Source organism: Cynara cardunculus (genome assembly GCF_001531365.2).
Source record: "Cynara cardunculus var. scolymus isolate 2C chromosome LG 3, CcrdV1, whole genome shotgun sequence".
NCBI lineage: Eukaryota > Viridiplantae > Streptophyta > Magnoliopsida > Asterales > Asteraceae > Cynara > Cynara cardunculus.
In genome coordinates this window covers 32,783,821-32,796,573 of record NC_037530.1, presented here as the reverse complement: position 1 = coordinate 32,796,573, position 12,753 = coordinate 32,783,821, and the positions used below count along the sequence as shown (strand labels likewise).

General features: G+C 33.7%; 1 protein-coding gene across 1 annotated transcript; it reads right to left on the bottom strand.

Moving 5' to 3' along the window:
- Positions 1 to 1,094: 1,094 nt before the first annotated feature.
- On the bottom strand, positions 1,095 to 3,226 carry LOC112509173 (protein NRT1/ PTR FAMILY 2.8). The gene is made up of 3 exons (XM_025114030.1): positions 3,169 to 3,226; positions 2,873 to 3,090; positions 1,095 to 2,519 (listed from the first exon to the last, which is right to left on the bottom strand). The coding sequence occupies exons 1-3, from the start codon at positions 3,224 to 3,226 to the stop codon at positions 1,095 to 1,097; spliced, it is 1,701 nt and encodes a 566-aa protein (XP_024969798.1).
- Positions 3,227 to 12,753: the final 9,527 nt, after the last annotated feature.

Genomic DNA, 12,753 nt, shown 5'->3' with positions numbered 1-12,753 from the left:
AAAGTTCACAATAATTGAAAATTGCATCTACCTGCATAGTTGAACCTTATTCAAGAAAACAATATAAATGATACTTGAATAAAAAAGAGCTCCGTTTTTTATAGAAAACATGTCAACCAAGAGAAATTGATACCATTAACTATATAACATATTTTATTTGATTTTGAATGCATATTTTTTTTTTCACGGGGGTGGTTATATGGGTATGAATATATAATAAAAAAAGTTCCTATATATATTGTTTTTTAATTTATGTAATCGTTCTTTTGTCTATTCAATTAACTAACTTCATGATATGATGGTTTATTATAGTTTTCTTTTATATGCAACCCATTTCAAAACCGGTTTAATTAATAAGTTGCAAAACAAGCATTAAGTTATACTAGAAAGATTATTTTTATATTCTACTAGTATAATTCTTAATATTGCATATACATTTGCAACTAACCATTTTTGTACAACTTTAATTTCAACATCGGAGCATTACTGATGCGGGCCATGTATGGAGGACTGTGCACTATTCTTTAAGAAGACCCATGATCGGGCTAACAAAGGGTGGCACGCTTAAAATGCGCTTAACTTTTGTGCGAGACTCTATTTTAGGTTCATAATATCGATTCGATGCTTGAAACGAGGAACATGCCCGGGGAAAGTGTCCGTAGAATCAACGGGATCAACTTTCGTTCATTTATCGCACGTTGCATCAATTACTTTTTTACAGGTGCATTCAATGTTTTACATTGTATTTTTTTTAGTTGTCAATGAATTAACAAGTTACGCTTCTTCTTAAAGTAATTACATATTTATTTTCTAACAATACATTTTTGTCATTGCGTAAAGCACGAGTTCAAAAACTAGTGATATTAGAAGTTAGAACACCATTGTTATACAATATTATGGGGGTGTTTGAGATTGTTTATAAAAACTGTTTTTTAACTTATTTCAGTCTCACATCGATGATAAGTTGTTTTCTAATATTTGAATAAGAAAAAAAAATGCCTTGATTTTCAATCATCAAAAGGTAGATCACAGAAAGCTTCCCATCCAGAAAATTAACTTATAAACAAATTTACATCACCCTCTCCCATGCATTTTCATACTCCACCGCCACCGTCTTCAACCTGCTTCAACTTCTCCTCAACGCCGATAACCTTCGCCGGAGTTACGTATTTGGAACCAACTAATGTGAAATAAATCAAATTCAAAACCCCCAAACCAGCGATAATGTAGTAGTAATAATCCAGCCTGTTTTCGTTAAGATCGTGGCCGCCTAACCACGGTGTTCTTCCATTCATTCCTGTTAGTTTGTGGATTATATTAACGATCAGTGAGTTTAAATAGCTCGAGATTGATAAGGTGACGAAAAAGATGGCACCCGCCATCGTTCTCATGCTTTCAGGCATCCGGGTGGTAAAAAACTCCATCATCGCCACATTATCGAATGCTTCTATCAAACCAGAAAGCACAAATTGGGGAATTATCCACCAGATATGCATCGGTGCAACGTAACTGTGGTTGTTTATGGCCGAATTGCGGCGTTTTCGTTCGATAATCCCAGCTGTTACCATGCAAAATATGGACATAATGATCCCAATACGAACTCTCATGGCCATTGTTAATAATCTTGCTTCCCTTTTGAAGATCTTCTTAAGTGTCAGGACGTAAATCCCTTCGTAGATGAAGATCCATATCGATAATGTGATCATCGCTGTTTCCGACAGCCAACCTGGTGGGATCTTGAACTTGGATCCAATAGTTCGATTCATCTGGATGGCTTGAAGAATTCCAAATGTGCTTTGTTGATCGATCACAAGCATACACCCAACACCCGACACCCAAATCGGCAAGATTCCGATGATACATTTCAAGTGCTCCACTTGTTGCATGCTACACAATCTCCACCTGTTTTTGGCCACGCCATTAGCATTCAGCTCACTGGTCGGATCGACGATCATGGCTGCTTTATCTAAGCATTTGAATCGATGGGTTCGCGCAAGATTAGGGTTTTTTGACCCGGATTTTTCTTGATAAAAAGAGTATTTTGATTCATACGGTATTCTACGTTTCCGTATTGAAGCAACAATCACTTCTGCAATATCGGAAAAAACACTTCCTTCCGGCTTCTTTATGACGTAAGTATGCCGTCCGATCAAGAAAATGACGACGGAAGACAAGAGACAAGCCGTCGGAATTGCAAATCCGATCATCCAGCTGATGTTTGTTTGTATGTAGACAACTCCGGTGAGAGCAACTATCAGAGCGACTGTAAATGATAAGTACCACCAATTGAAGAAGCTTTGGAGCTGTTTCCGTCCTTTGGTGGTGGTGGTATCGAACTGATCGGCGCCAAAAGCAATACCGCACGGCCTTAAACCGCCGGCCCCGAGCGAAAGAAGGCCTAATGCGGCATAGAGCAGCCCTAGCTGCCACATTTCCGGCTGGACGCAGTTAAGCTGGTCGTTGCATTTGGGTGGTCTAAGATGCGGTACACCGGCAGTCAATGTCATCATACCCATACCCTGTTTATATAAATAAATTTGGTTAAAATCACACTCGCAAATGGAATTTTCCGTTATAGGGTTGTAACCGGTCCAACCCTGTTAAATCTTGCTTTTTGATCATATAAGATCGTAAAAAGGTTGTACAACTATAAGTCGTTACTTTTTTGCTCATGGGTCACGTTTTATTGGACAACTTCAATGAAAATGTCCACCATTGTATTTGTGGAACTTTTAATCGATTAGCCTATTATGAACGGTACAAATCCAAATACTCTTTTGAATAGACAAATATTAATACATATACGAGTGTGAGATTTGCACTGAAAACTGTATATTAATATGAACAAACGCAGAATATGATATGTACGTACCAAAAGAGAAGCTATGGAGGCGAAAAAAAGAGTGAGGAATTTGCCGATATAGGCATCAGAGAGGTAAGCACCGGCTAGTGACGAAATATTGGAGGTGCCGGTCCAAATGGTAACCACATTTATAAGAAAGATACCATTCATGTTGTAATTTGAACGTAAATAAAAAGTCATGTTCATAACCAAGCTCACCGATGCCAATTTCTCAAACGACTCATTCCCTGAAACAACAACAACAGTGATTATTATTGAAGCTAATAAACATTCTGTTAAATAATAAAACCAGTTAATTAAATTACCAATTATGTATTTGATGGACTTCCAACCACCTTTGTTTGTAGTCGATTGAGTCTCCATGTGCTTTCTTAGTTTAGTTTGACGATGACGATAATGGTTACTTATAGATAGAAGACGATTGAAGGAAGGATAAAATAGTAATTTAAGGTGTGGTGATTAGATTACACGTGAATGTTGAGGAAATTAAGTGGTGGTTAAGAATCCGTTTTAGGTGTATTGAGGATCCTAACTTCGCGGTTAGTTAGTTTGGACCTAAATTTTTTCACTGCAGTCATTGTATTTGACTTTTTTTAATTATTTTATATTATTTTTTATATAATTCTTTTATATATATATATATATATATATATATTCAAATGCAACATAAAGCAATGACATGAAACCCAAAGATCAAATAAAGACCAAGGATTGTAATGATGTTATCTTTATTTAGATCGATTATCTTTTATTTAATAAATATATTTCTTTTACGGGGCCCTTTAACAACGAAAATGTGGTTTATATGAGTGCTTATTGTCACATACTCACGTTAGTATTGTTAATACATTTATTTTTCTGTACTTTGGGCCTGTTAGTCCTTCGGGATTTTCTCAACCTCGACAACTGTAGAATATAAGGATATCATTCTCTTTATTCATTGTGTTTTAGATGCATAAGAAGTAATGTTGAAAAACAAGTTTATGTTGATTAGAGTTTCAACTGATTTGACTAGTTTGTTGTTAATGCATCGTGAATCAAGCTTGATGATCCTGTTGTTGCATGGTTCATTTTCAAAAGCGATTTGGTCATCTTTTAGTTATCGATGCTTCCTTTGATGGTTTGGGTTCTACGTAGTTTTGTATTATTAGTATTTAAGCAGCGATGTTGGTGGTTGTGATATGGTGGGGGNCAACATGATGGTTATAATTATACCCTCGGCATCAATTATTTTTTCTGTCAAACGAGATGGTTTTGTTAGTTTTTGCTTTGTTAACAAGATTGACTTTTTTTCAGTTAAATTTTCAGTGTTAGTTGCGTCAGTGATTATATTTTTACTTTAGGTTTCATATTTCTTGTATAGTACAAATAGACAACTTTCCACGACCATCGTAATCGAAGATTTAACAAATTGACCATATACTGATATAATTTGAACCTAAAATTATGAACATCGGAATCTGAATGCTAATACAATTATAATACTGAAAATTAAACAACATGATAGTTCGATAGCATATATAGCGGTAATCTCAGACTAAATTATAAAATATGTTTGTTTCATTAATTGTCTTCATTTTACGGTTCTTGAGATAAATTCTATTTTAGCTCTATGTTAAGTGAGCACATGGTTTTACACAGAACGCTATTTGAGCATACATCATTTTCCAAACAGGGTATATGAGATACCCACATAGTTTACGAACATAAAACACATATTGATACAGAAGATCCAATATAAAAACATCATATGCACATAATTTCCACACACGGACTTTGTGCAATATTTGTAGCCACACCATCACACCATCCCATGATATTCATAGTCAAGGCCCTAGTAGATGCCTATCCAATTTGCACGTGAAATAAATTCAAGACACCCAGATTATCACTCCCAAGAGATATCACTATCTCAAGGCACCTATTCCCACTGTACAAATCCACACATCCCACGTAACCACGTAACTTTACATAAACACCAATGCACAATGATAATTTGCATAATAAAGATATCCATGCATAAAAACCATAATCAATACTTTAAAACGTTCATAAATGATCACATGTTTATAAAAATCAAGGTAAGAGAACTCATTAGATTCTCAGCACACCACCACATGCCTAACGGCTAAATTTGCTCAAACCAGCCACTTGAGTTAACTGAATTAGGAAAGCGTTAAACTATATTAATTGACCCAAAATACATCTCTTATAACCCCCTAAGCATCTCTCTAAAACAATACACCAACCTTGCTTCGAAATGAGAAATGAAACAACGAGGTCGTGCCACAAACAGTGGCTTATGCAACGTGCGCCGCAATCTAAGTCTCATGCCAAGTCGCGCAGGCTTCTGTTTTGCACAGGTTTTTTTTAAAACCAGCTCTAGATAAAACATTCAACCGCAGATTCAAGATAGAAATCCACAGTAAATTTCAAATCCAATATCAAAATCAATGAAATGACGGGTTCACAAAATGAGCCCTAATTTCCCCAACTCAAGAGACAAATATCCTCTGGTGAAAGAAACTAAACTTAAAGAGTTAACATTATTACCTTTTGATGAAGATTCCCACATTATTCAAACTTCAAAAATTCTTTACCAAAAGCATTCTCCTCCTAAAAGCTTCAAAAATTCCCCACACACCCCTTTTGGAGAAAAGGTGCGAATGAAATGGGTTTGAGGACCCCATGTGGTCTTGTAATTACACAATTGGCCCTTCAAGGTTACAAGGTTCAACCCAAACAACCCTTGGACTTTTAAATTATACAACAAAAAAAACAACGATTATTAAAAGTGTGTACCTACGTGGTACATATCTAATTCTATGCATTTTCATGGTGCCTTTCGTCTATCAATAATGGCTTCAAGGTACTTGACCCCACCCATGTACATAAATATTTTGAATCTGTTTGTATCCCGAAGAACAAAAACAAAAAACAATGGATTAAACAATATTGCTTCATATACATATATATATATATATATATCCATCTCTAAATCTATTGAAATCATATGTATATTCATATCTAAATCTGTTGAAATCGATAGATATCAAAATATGGATGAAGGTTGACGACTCATAAAGATATGGATGAATGTTTGCTCTTAATGGAAGATGGAGGTTATCTAAATCTCGCTTAGATGTTTCAATAAGTTGTACCCAAGCATTGAGAAATTGTAAATTTAAAAATGAAGTAATTAGCATTATATAGCAGTACATAATGTCTAAAAGATTGTTTTTAAGAGTTTATAACAAATGTTTTATCTATACTACCTTATAAAGCAACTTTATCAAAAGTCTTAAAAACAATTTTTAATGCACAAAGTACTATACATTTATGCACCAAATCTTAAAAGTCTTAAAAACAACTCATAATGTATTAAGTACCACTACTACTTTATGCACATGATTACATTTTCTTTTCATATTCTCAAGATATTTTTGATACATTTCACTCATGTTTTCACTCTCTCATACCTCTATGTCTTCTCCCCATCCCCCAAGATGAGATTCAAACTAATATTCATCATGAGTTTTTAAAAGTTCTCTCATTTATCTCTCATTCAATTGCTCTAGAACTTTCGGTCTCGCTCTCGATCTCTTGATTCTTTGTTCTTGTTGTAAATTGAACATATTTGTGGAGTTATTTAAATATGTTGGATTTTAAATATATTGGATTTTAAACTGTTATACAATTTTTTTCATTGATAGACTGTAATTGAAACCATAACTTTTATTTATTCAAATTGTATTAATATGTAAAGACCAAGTGTCACTTATGTTATCGTTAAATCTTCTCTAATAAAACCAGTGAAACTTCAAAATCGTTAAAATTTACGGCTCTCACTATATTGCACGGATACACAACTAGTAATATAATATAGATATATTCATTTAGCACACCCTTAAATTAAATTAAATTATATATAATAAAATAATTAACTTAAAAAAAACTGAGATTTGGATGTTTGTGAGGATGAGGTTGGGCAGTGTCCCGTTTAGACTTTTTGAATCCACGTTCAGAATGGTTCTCTCTCAACACTAGTGCCTCACTCGCTTATCCACCAAAAACACTCCAATTATAATTTGCCACGTCATCAAATGTAGCGCGTGATAGTCAGTTGTACGGCCGTGAGAGTGACGCAAAGCCTTCTTATTTTTGAATTTGCATTTATCAACGGCTCTTCTTCTCTTCATGGGCACAATCTCCTAACCCATCTTCATTTTCTTACCAAAATTATTTGATTGTTTTTAGAATTATTTAAATTAACTTTTTTATATCAAAAATAGTTTGGCTCATATTTTTAATAACCAACTTTTATGTCTCTTTAATTTTTATACGAATTTAAATATAAAATTTTAATAAGTTGTATTTATACATAATTTATTTATAATTTTAAATTTTAAGTAATATGTATCAATAAACAGTAATTCGTACATAACAAAAAGTTAAATCAATCAGACGTTGACACAATTGACTAAAGAAAGCAAATCTCGTGAAAACGCATTTAGAATAAAGAGTTGTTTTTCTGTCCGATTAGACATGTTTTTTAGCATTGAAAAATCTTTACATGAACCACTCTATCGTAGACATTTTTATCGGACAATCTTCCAACAATAATGCAATCTTTTTTCATCTGATACCTTATAACTTCTTGCCTCTTTTCCAACTTTCTTATGATTGGAATAACCATTTTCACAAAGATTGTATATCTGGTTCTCGATAGGTAATATAAGTTCTTGATTAATGCTACTCATAACTTTTGTATGTGACTGGGTTTATGTTAATGAAAAGTTCGGGATTTTTGTTCACATTTATCTTTAACGCACAACGATTACGCATACGTTCAAAGTCTATTGCGAGCATATTTAAAATATATCGAACCAATAATGGATTAGTTGGACATATGTTTAAAGTCTATCGGAAACCTATTTAGTTTTGAAATGTTCAAATAGAAGGGTTGATACTTTATTTGTTCAATTATGATATGGGATTTTGGTAGGTGCTTATAGGGTGTATGCAAACCCGAATAACTTGGCCAACCCAACCCGAAATAACTTAACCCGAAGTTAGTTGATGTCTAATCGAGTTGTAAAATTTTCAAATCTTAAGTATTGAGTTGGAATTGGATAACGTTTTTGAACCAAACCCGGTGAACCCAACACTCTTCTTTTGCTTGTATTTAATATGATTGTGAAATCCGTTATTAATATGTAGAATAGACTTTTAGACCATCACCCTCTTCATATACATTTAATATGATTGTGAAGTCCGTTATTTATCGGGTTGAAAACATTTAAGCAATATAACCTGATATTTATGGTTTAGAAAACCTCACCCCAACCCAAGCAGAACGGTTTGGGTGGGGTTGAGTTGAGCTAATGTTTTTTAGACCATAAATAAATATTAGGTTAGATTGTTTAAATGTTTTTAATCTGATCAACCATGAATGCTTAGTTGCAATTTGAAAACAAATATATATATATATATATATATATATATATATATATAGGAGCGATCAAATGCAAACCACTCAATTTGTACAAACCGTGCAAACCGCATTCAGACAATCATAATTTTTCATTTTGTTCATTTTTTTGTAATTATGAGAGGTTGATTAATCATTTTTATTGTGGAGGGTGTTAATCATATATATTATCATCTTCATTATTTTAATTTTAGAAAAATACATGAAACAATTTCATTAATGTTAGAGAAATACATGAAACAGTTTCATTAATGTTAGAGAAATACATGAAACAGTTTCATTAAGTATTATATGAAACAATTTCACAACCATATATRAAACAACTTMATCAAAAAAAGTAKTATATGAAACAATTTCACAAGATTAAACAATTTCATGAAAAAATTTCATAAGATTAAACAATGAAATCGACAGATGAAGGAGGTTTGCACGGTTTACACAAATGAGGGCGGTTTTCATATGATCACTCCTCTCTCTCTCTCTCTCTCTCTCTATATATATATATATATAGAGAGAGAGAGAGAGAAAGAGAGATAGATGTTGGTTATTATACAACCCATGATATTTGTGCAACCGATACAACCCAATCTCAACCGTCCATTTCATTTGATAATATGTGATTTCATAGAAGTTTTGATTGTTTTCTGATATAAAGTATTGATCATAATCAATGAACCATATTCATCTTTCATAAATATTCAAATCATAATAAATGAACTCTCATCATTTCCATAAATATCTCAATTTATTGGGTTGCATTAGTTATACAAATGCAATAGGTTATATTTGAAACAAACTCTCTCTCTCTCTATATATATATATGCTACGTCAAAATAGATAAGTAGGTCACGAATACCTTAAATTGCTTGCACAATTTACTATAGAACTCCGAATTATCACCTTAAAAGTTGTTTCTCCTATGGAAAAAAGAAAAAAATGATATCATTTTAATACAATTAATTACTTTACAAACATATATTTAACGCATTTGATTTAATTATAAGATTTTTATTGAAACTTGTTAAAATTTTATTTTATCAAAAAAACATGTTAAGCAAAGTTTGAAAGATATTTTGTTTTATTTGTAAGGAATATTTGATTTGATTTGATTTGCCGTGTAATTAAGTATAAATATTGTTTAAAATATAACCACAAAGAGTGGTGCTTGATTGTTTTAAGCTTGGCTCAAAAGGTCAAAAAGTGTTTGGAGGTCCCAGGTACAAATCAAAGAAGAAATAAAAATTCTCTTGTGGCCATTATTGTTCAAATGCGGTGACTTCGGGCTACCTGCAAAGCAGGTGGTTGTCATGGGATTAGTCGGTTCTCTTAGTGTGTTGGATATCTAGGTTAATAAAAAAAATCCGGTAAATAAACTTCAACAATGTTGTAGATAATTAACGATAGCTAATAAATACAAAAAGTTGAATTAAATTTATATCTTTAACATTAAAAAGAGAGAAAGACCGGACTAATCTTTACTAACACAATAATTCCCAAAGAAAATAATGTTTAATTTTACAAAAGGTAATAAACTTGTTAAATATTTTAACTGTTTTTAAAAATAACATGTTTTAAGTAAGATTATCTATATATATAATATTAATTACAATGATTTTGATTTATTAAATGTAAATTTTGTGGTAATGGCGACGTTGGTTGGAGCTGAAAAAAAATCATGGGCATGCAAGATAAGATAAGAGACTTTATTGTCTCATAGATAGATAATGGCACTTCTATGTATGTCTGGTTTGATAACTGACACCCTGTTGGCCCCCTTTGCTGGTAAATCACCCACGTAATATCCTTAATGCTAATCTTTCCCTCGATGCTCGCGTCAAGGATATTATCTGTAATGGTTGTTGGATATGCCCCCACCTACGGGACAATTCCAACCCCACTCTTTGTGATCCTCCTCCCCCTGACCTTTCCCCTTCTGTCCTTGATAAGCTCATCTGGAGAAAAAAGGATGATCGTCTTAGTCCTTTTTGGGTTCATGGAGTCTGGCTCTCTATCCGTCTTAATGAGCCAGATGTCGATTGACACCATATGATCTGGTTTTCGTAAAATTTCCCTAGACATGCTTTTCATTCTTTGGGTTTTCCTTAAGTAGGGATGGTGATTTGGCCCGACCCGGTGGGGAACCCGGTTCACCCGACCCGGACGGGGACGGGGATTCCCCGCTAAAATGGGTACCGGGGCCGGGGATCCCCGGTAGAGGCAAACCGGGGCCGGGGCCGGGTATTGTATCCCCCGACCCGCCTCGCACCCGATATATATATAAATATTAACATTTTGATTATTTGGGCTTATAATTGATATGTGCGGCCTGTTGGACTTATAGACTTGAGCTTTGTAATTGATATGTCCAAATTTCAATCATCTTCTACTCTTCTTGACTAGATATGATGTAATTATATTAACACTTGTTTTAAATTTTACATTTCTTTGGATTATTGTTAATTTTACAATTTTATTATTTTTATTAGGCAAGACTAGATATGATGTAATTATGTTGTTATGTTGATCATGCTTAGAAAAAACTTATTAATTTTTATTTGACCGGGTGTTGACCGGGGGTTGACCGGGGTTGACCGAAAGTTGACCGGGGCCGGGGACTGTGTGTATAAACCGGGGCCGGGGCCGGGGATTGCAAACCCCGCCCCATCCCCGCCCCGTTGCCATCCCTACCCTTAAGCAATGTCTTAAGAAGAATGATAAACTTCAATTTTGGGAAGCGTATCCAAACATGCCCTGTGCTTTTTGTCATAACGGGCCTACTTCTCATCAACATCCTTTCTTTGAGTGCCCGTTCCCCAATCAGATTTGGAATGGTCTTAAGCCCAGGTTGAACCTTCCTGCTGACCCAAATAACTGGGCTGATATCATCAGTGTTTTTCAGCAAGCCACCAAATGCAAGACCATTTGATCTATCATTCGCAGATTAGTGCTTGTTGGTACCATCTATCATCTTTGGCAGGAAAAAAAATGACCATATCTTTAAGAATAAGAGAAGATCTTATGATATGGTGGTCAAGATCATTACTGATAATGTCCGGTCTAGGCTTCTTAGCCTAACTTTTAAGCCATCCCCGAATGTCATCTGGGTTCGGCTTGCGTGGAATCTCCCCTAGTGGCTGGTTCCTCTCCTCTTTCTCTCTCTCTCTCCCCCTCTTTTTCTTCCTTTCTTTCCCTTTGGGAGCTTTGGTTTCTTTTCTGGTAGATTTGGTTCTCCCACCCCCGAATGCTTTATCTGTTTTAGCATTCTACCGTTTTTGGTTCCTTCTCTTGATAGGGGGGCCTCCCCCTCTATATCAAGATCTTATTTTACATTTATTTTGAATTGTTTGATTTTTTAGCTTTAAATGTATTTTATCAAAGAAGCATTTTCTGATGAAAGATCAAGAGCATTTCTAACAGTTATTTATATTTGAAGATAATACTAATTATATTATTAAAATGATTATTAAAATATTCAATACATTTAATTTTTTAAAGGCAACACAATAATATTAAAGGAATAAAAAAACGAACAAAAGTTCAACAAAAACATCTGCAAGTTATGGAACTAACCGAAAAACAACCCAGAAGGAAAATACCGACCAAAACCAAACAAAAAGAAACAAAGCACCCTTCGGAACCAGGTACACCTAAAATAAAAAACAAGTAGTGTTTGTGAACACCCCGGTGTTTATAATCCGATTTAAGAATTACATGTGTGGAGAAAGGAAGTTGGATTTGTGATCTATATTCCCACAGAATAGATCATTTTTGGATTCTTCTTGAGATCTGCTGGAAGATGCGAGCTTGAATTCCTGCAAATAGTGCTTTAGCGGATAATTTTTTTCCTATAAGTAACGTTATTGCAATGATCTCATAACATTTGTGGAGAAGGTTGTCGTAGTGGAAGTGGAGGTGGCCGACGGTGGCTACCAGTGGCGGTGGCGGGCACGACTAGCAATGATAACCACTAAAACAAATATCATATTGATGTTATATATCAAACGAGTATTAATTAGTAATATTTTAGTTTTGGGAAAAGTCTAAAAAAATCTCAATAGACTTTAATGTTTGGAATAATTAAGTCATTGGATCTTCTAAAACTTGTTAAATAACTCTTTGGACTTTCTAAACCCTGTTAGATACATCTTTGTGACCTATACAAATGGTTAATGTGGTAAAATAATTGACAAAAAATATGAAAAAAACCCTATGGACTTTCATATTTTGAATGATTAAGTCTCTAAACATTTTTTGACCTAAAAAATACTTCAATCTATAAAATGAAACAAATAAAACAAAACATTTACAAACAAATACTTACACTTAAAAAATATTATTAATGAAATTTATTTTAATTAAAAATAAAAAATATTATGTCAGTGATTTTTCAAATTAAAAA

Bases quoted from the DNA above. Each gene is read 5' to 3' on its own strand.
- LOC112509173 (XM_025114030.1), bottom strand. From the start codon at position 3,226: ATGGAGACTCAATCGACTACAAACAAAGGTGGTTGGAAGTCCATCAAA. The intron at 3,091-3,168 runs GTAATTTAATTA...TTGTTGTTTCAG, and splicing joins GTCCATCAAATACATAATTG to GGAATGAGTCGTTTGAGAAA. The intron at 2,520-2,872 runs GTACGTACATAT...TTATATAAACAG, and splicing joins CCTCCATAGCTTCTCTTTTG to GGTATGGGTATGATGACATT.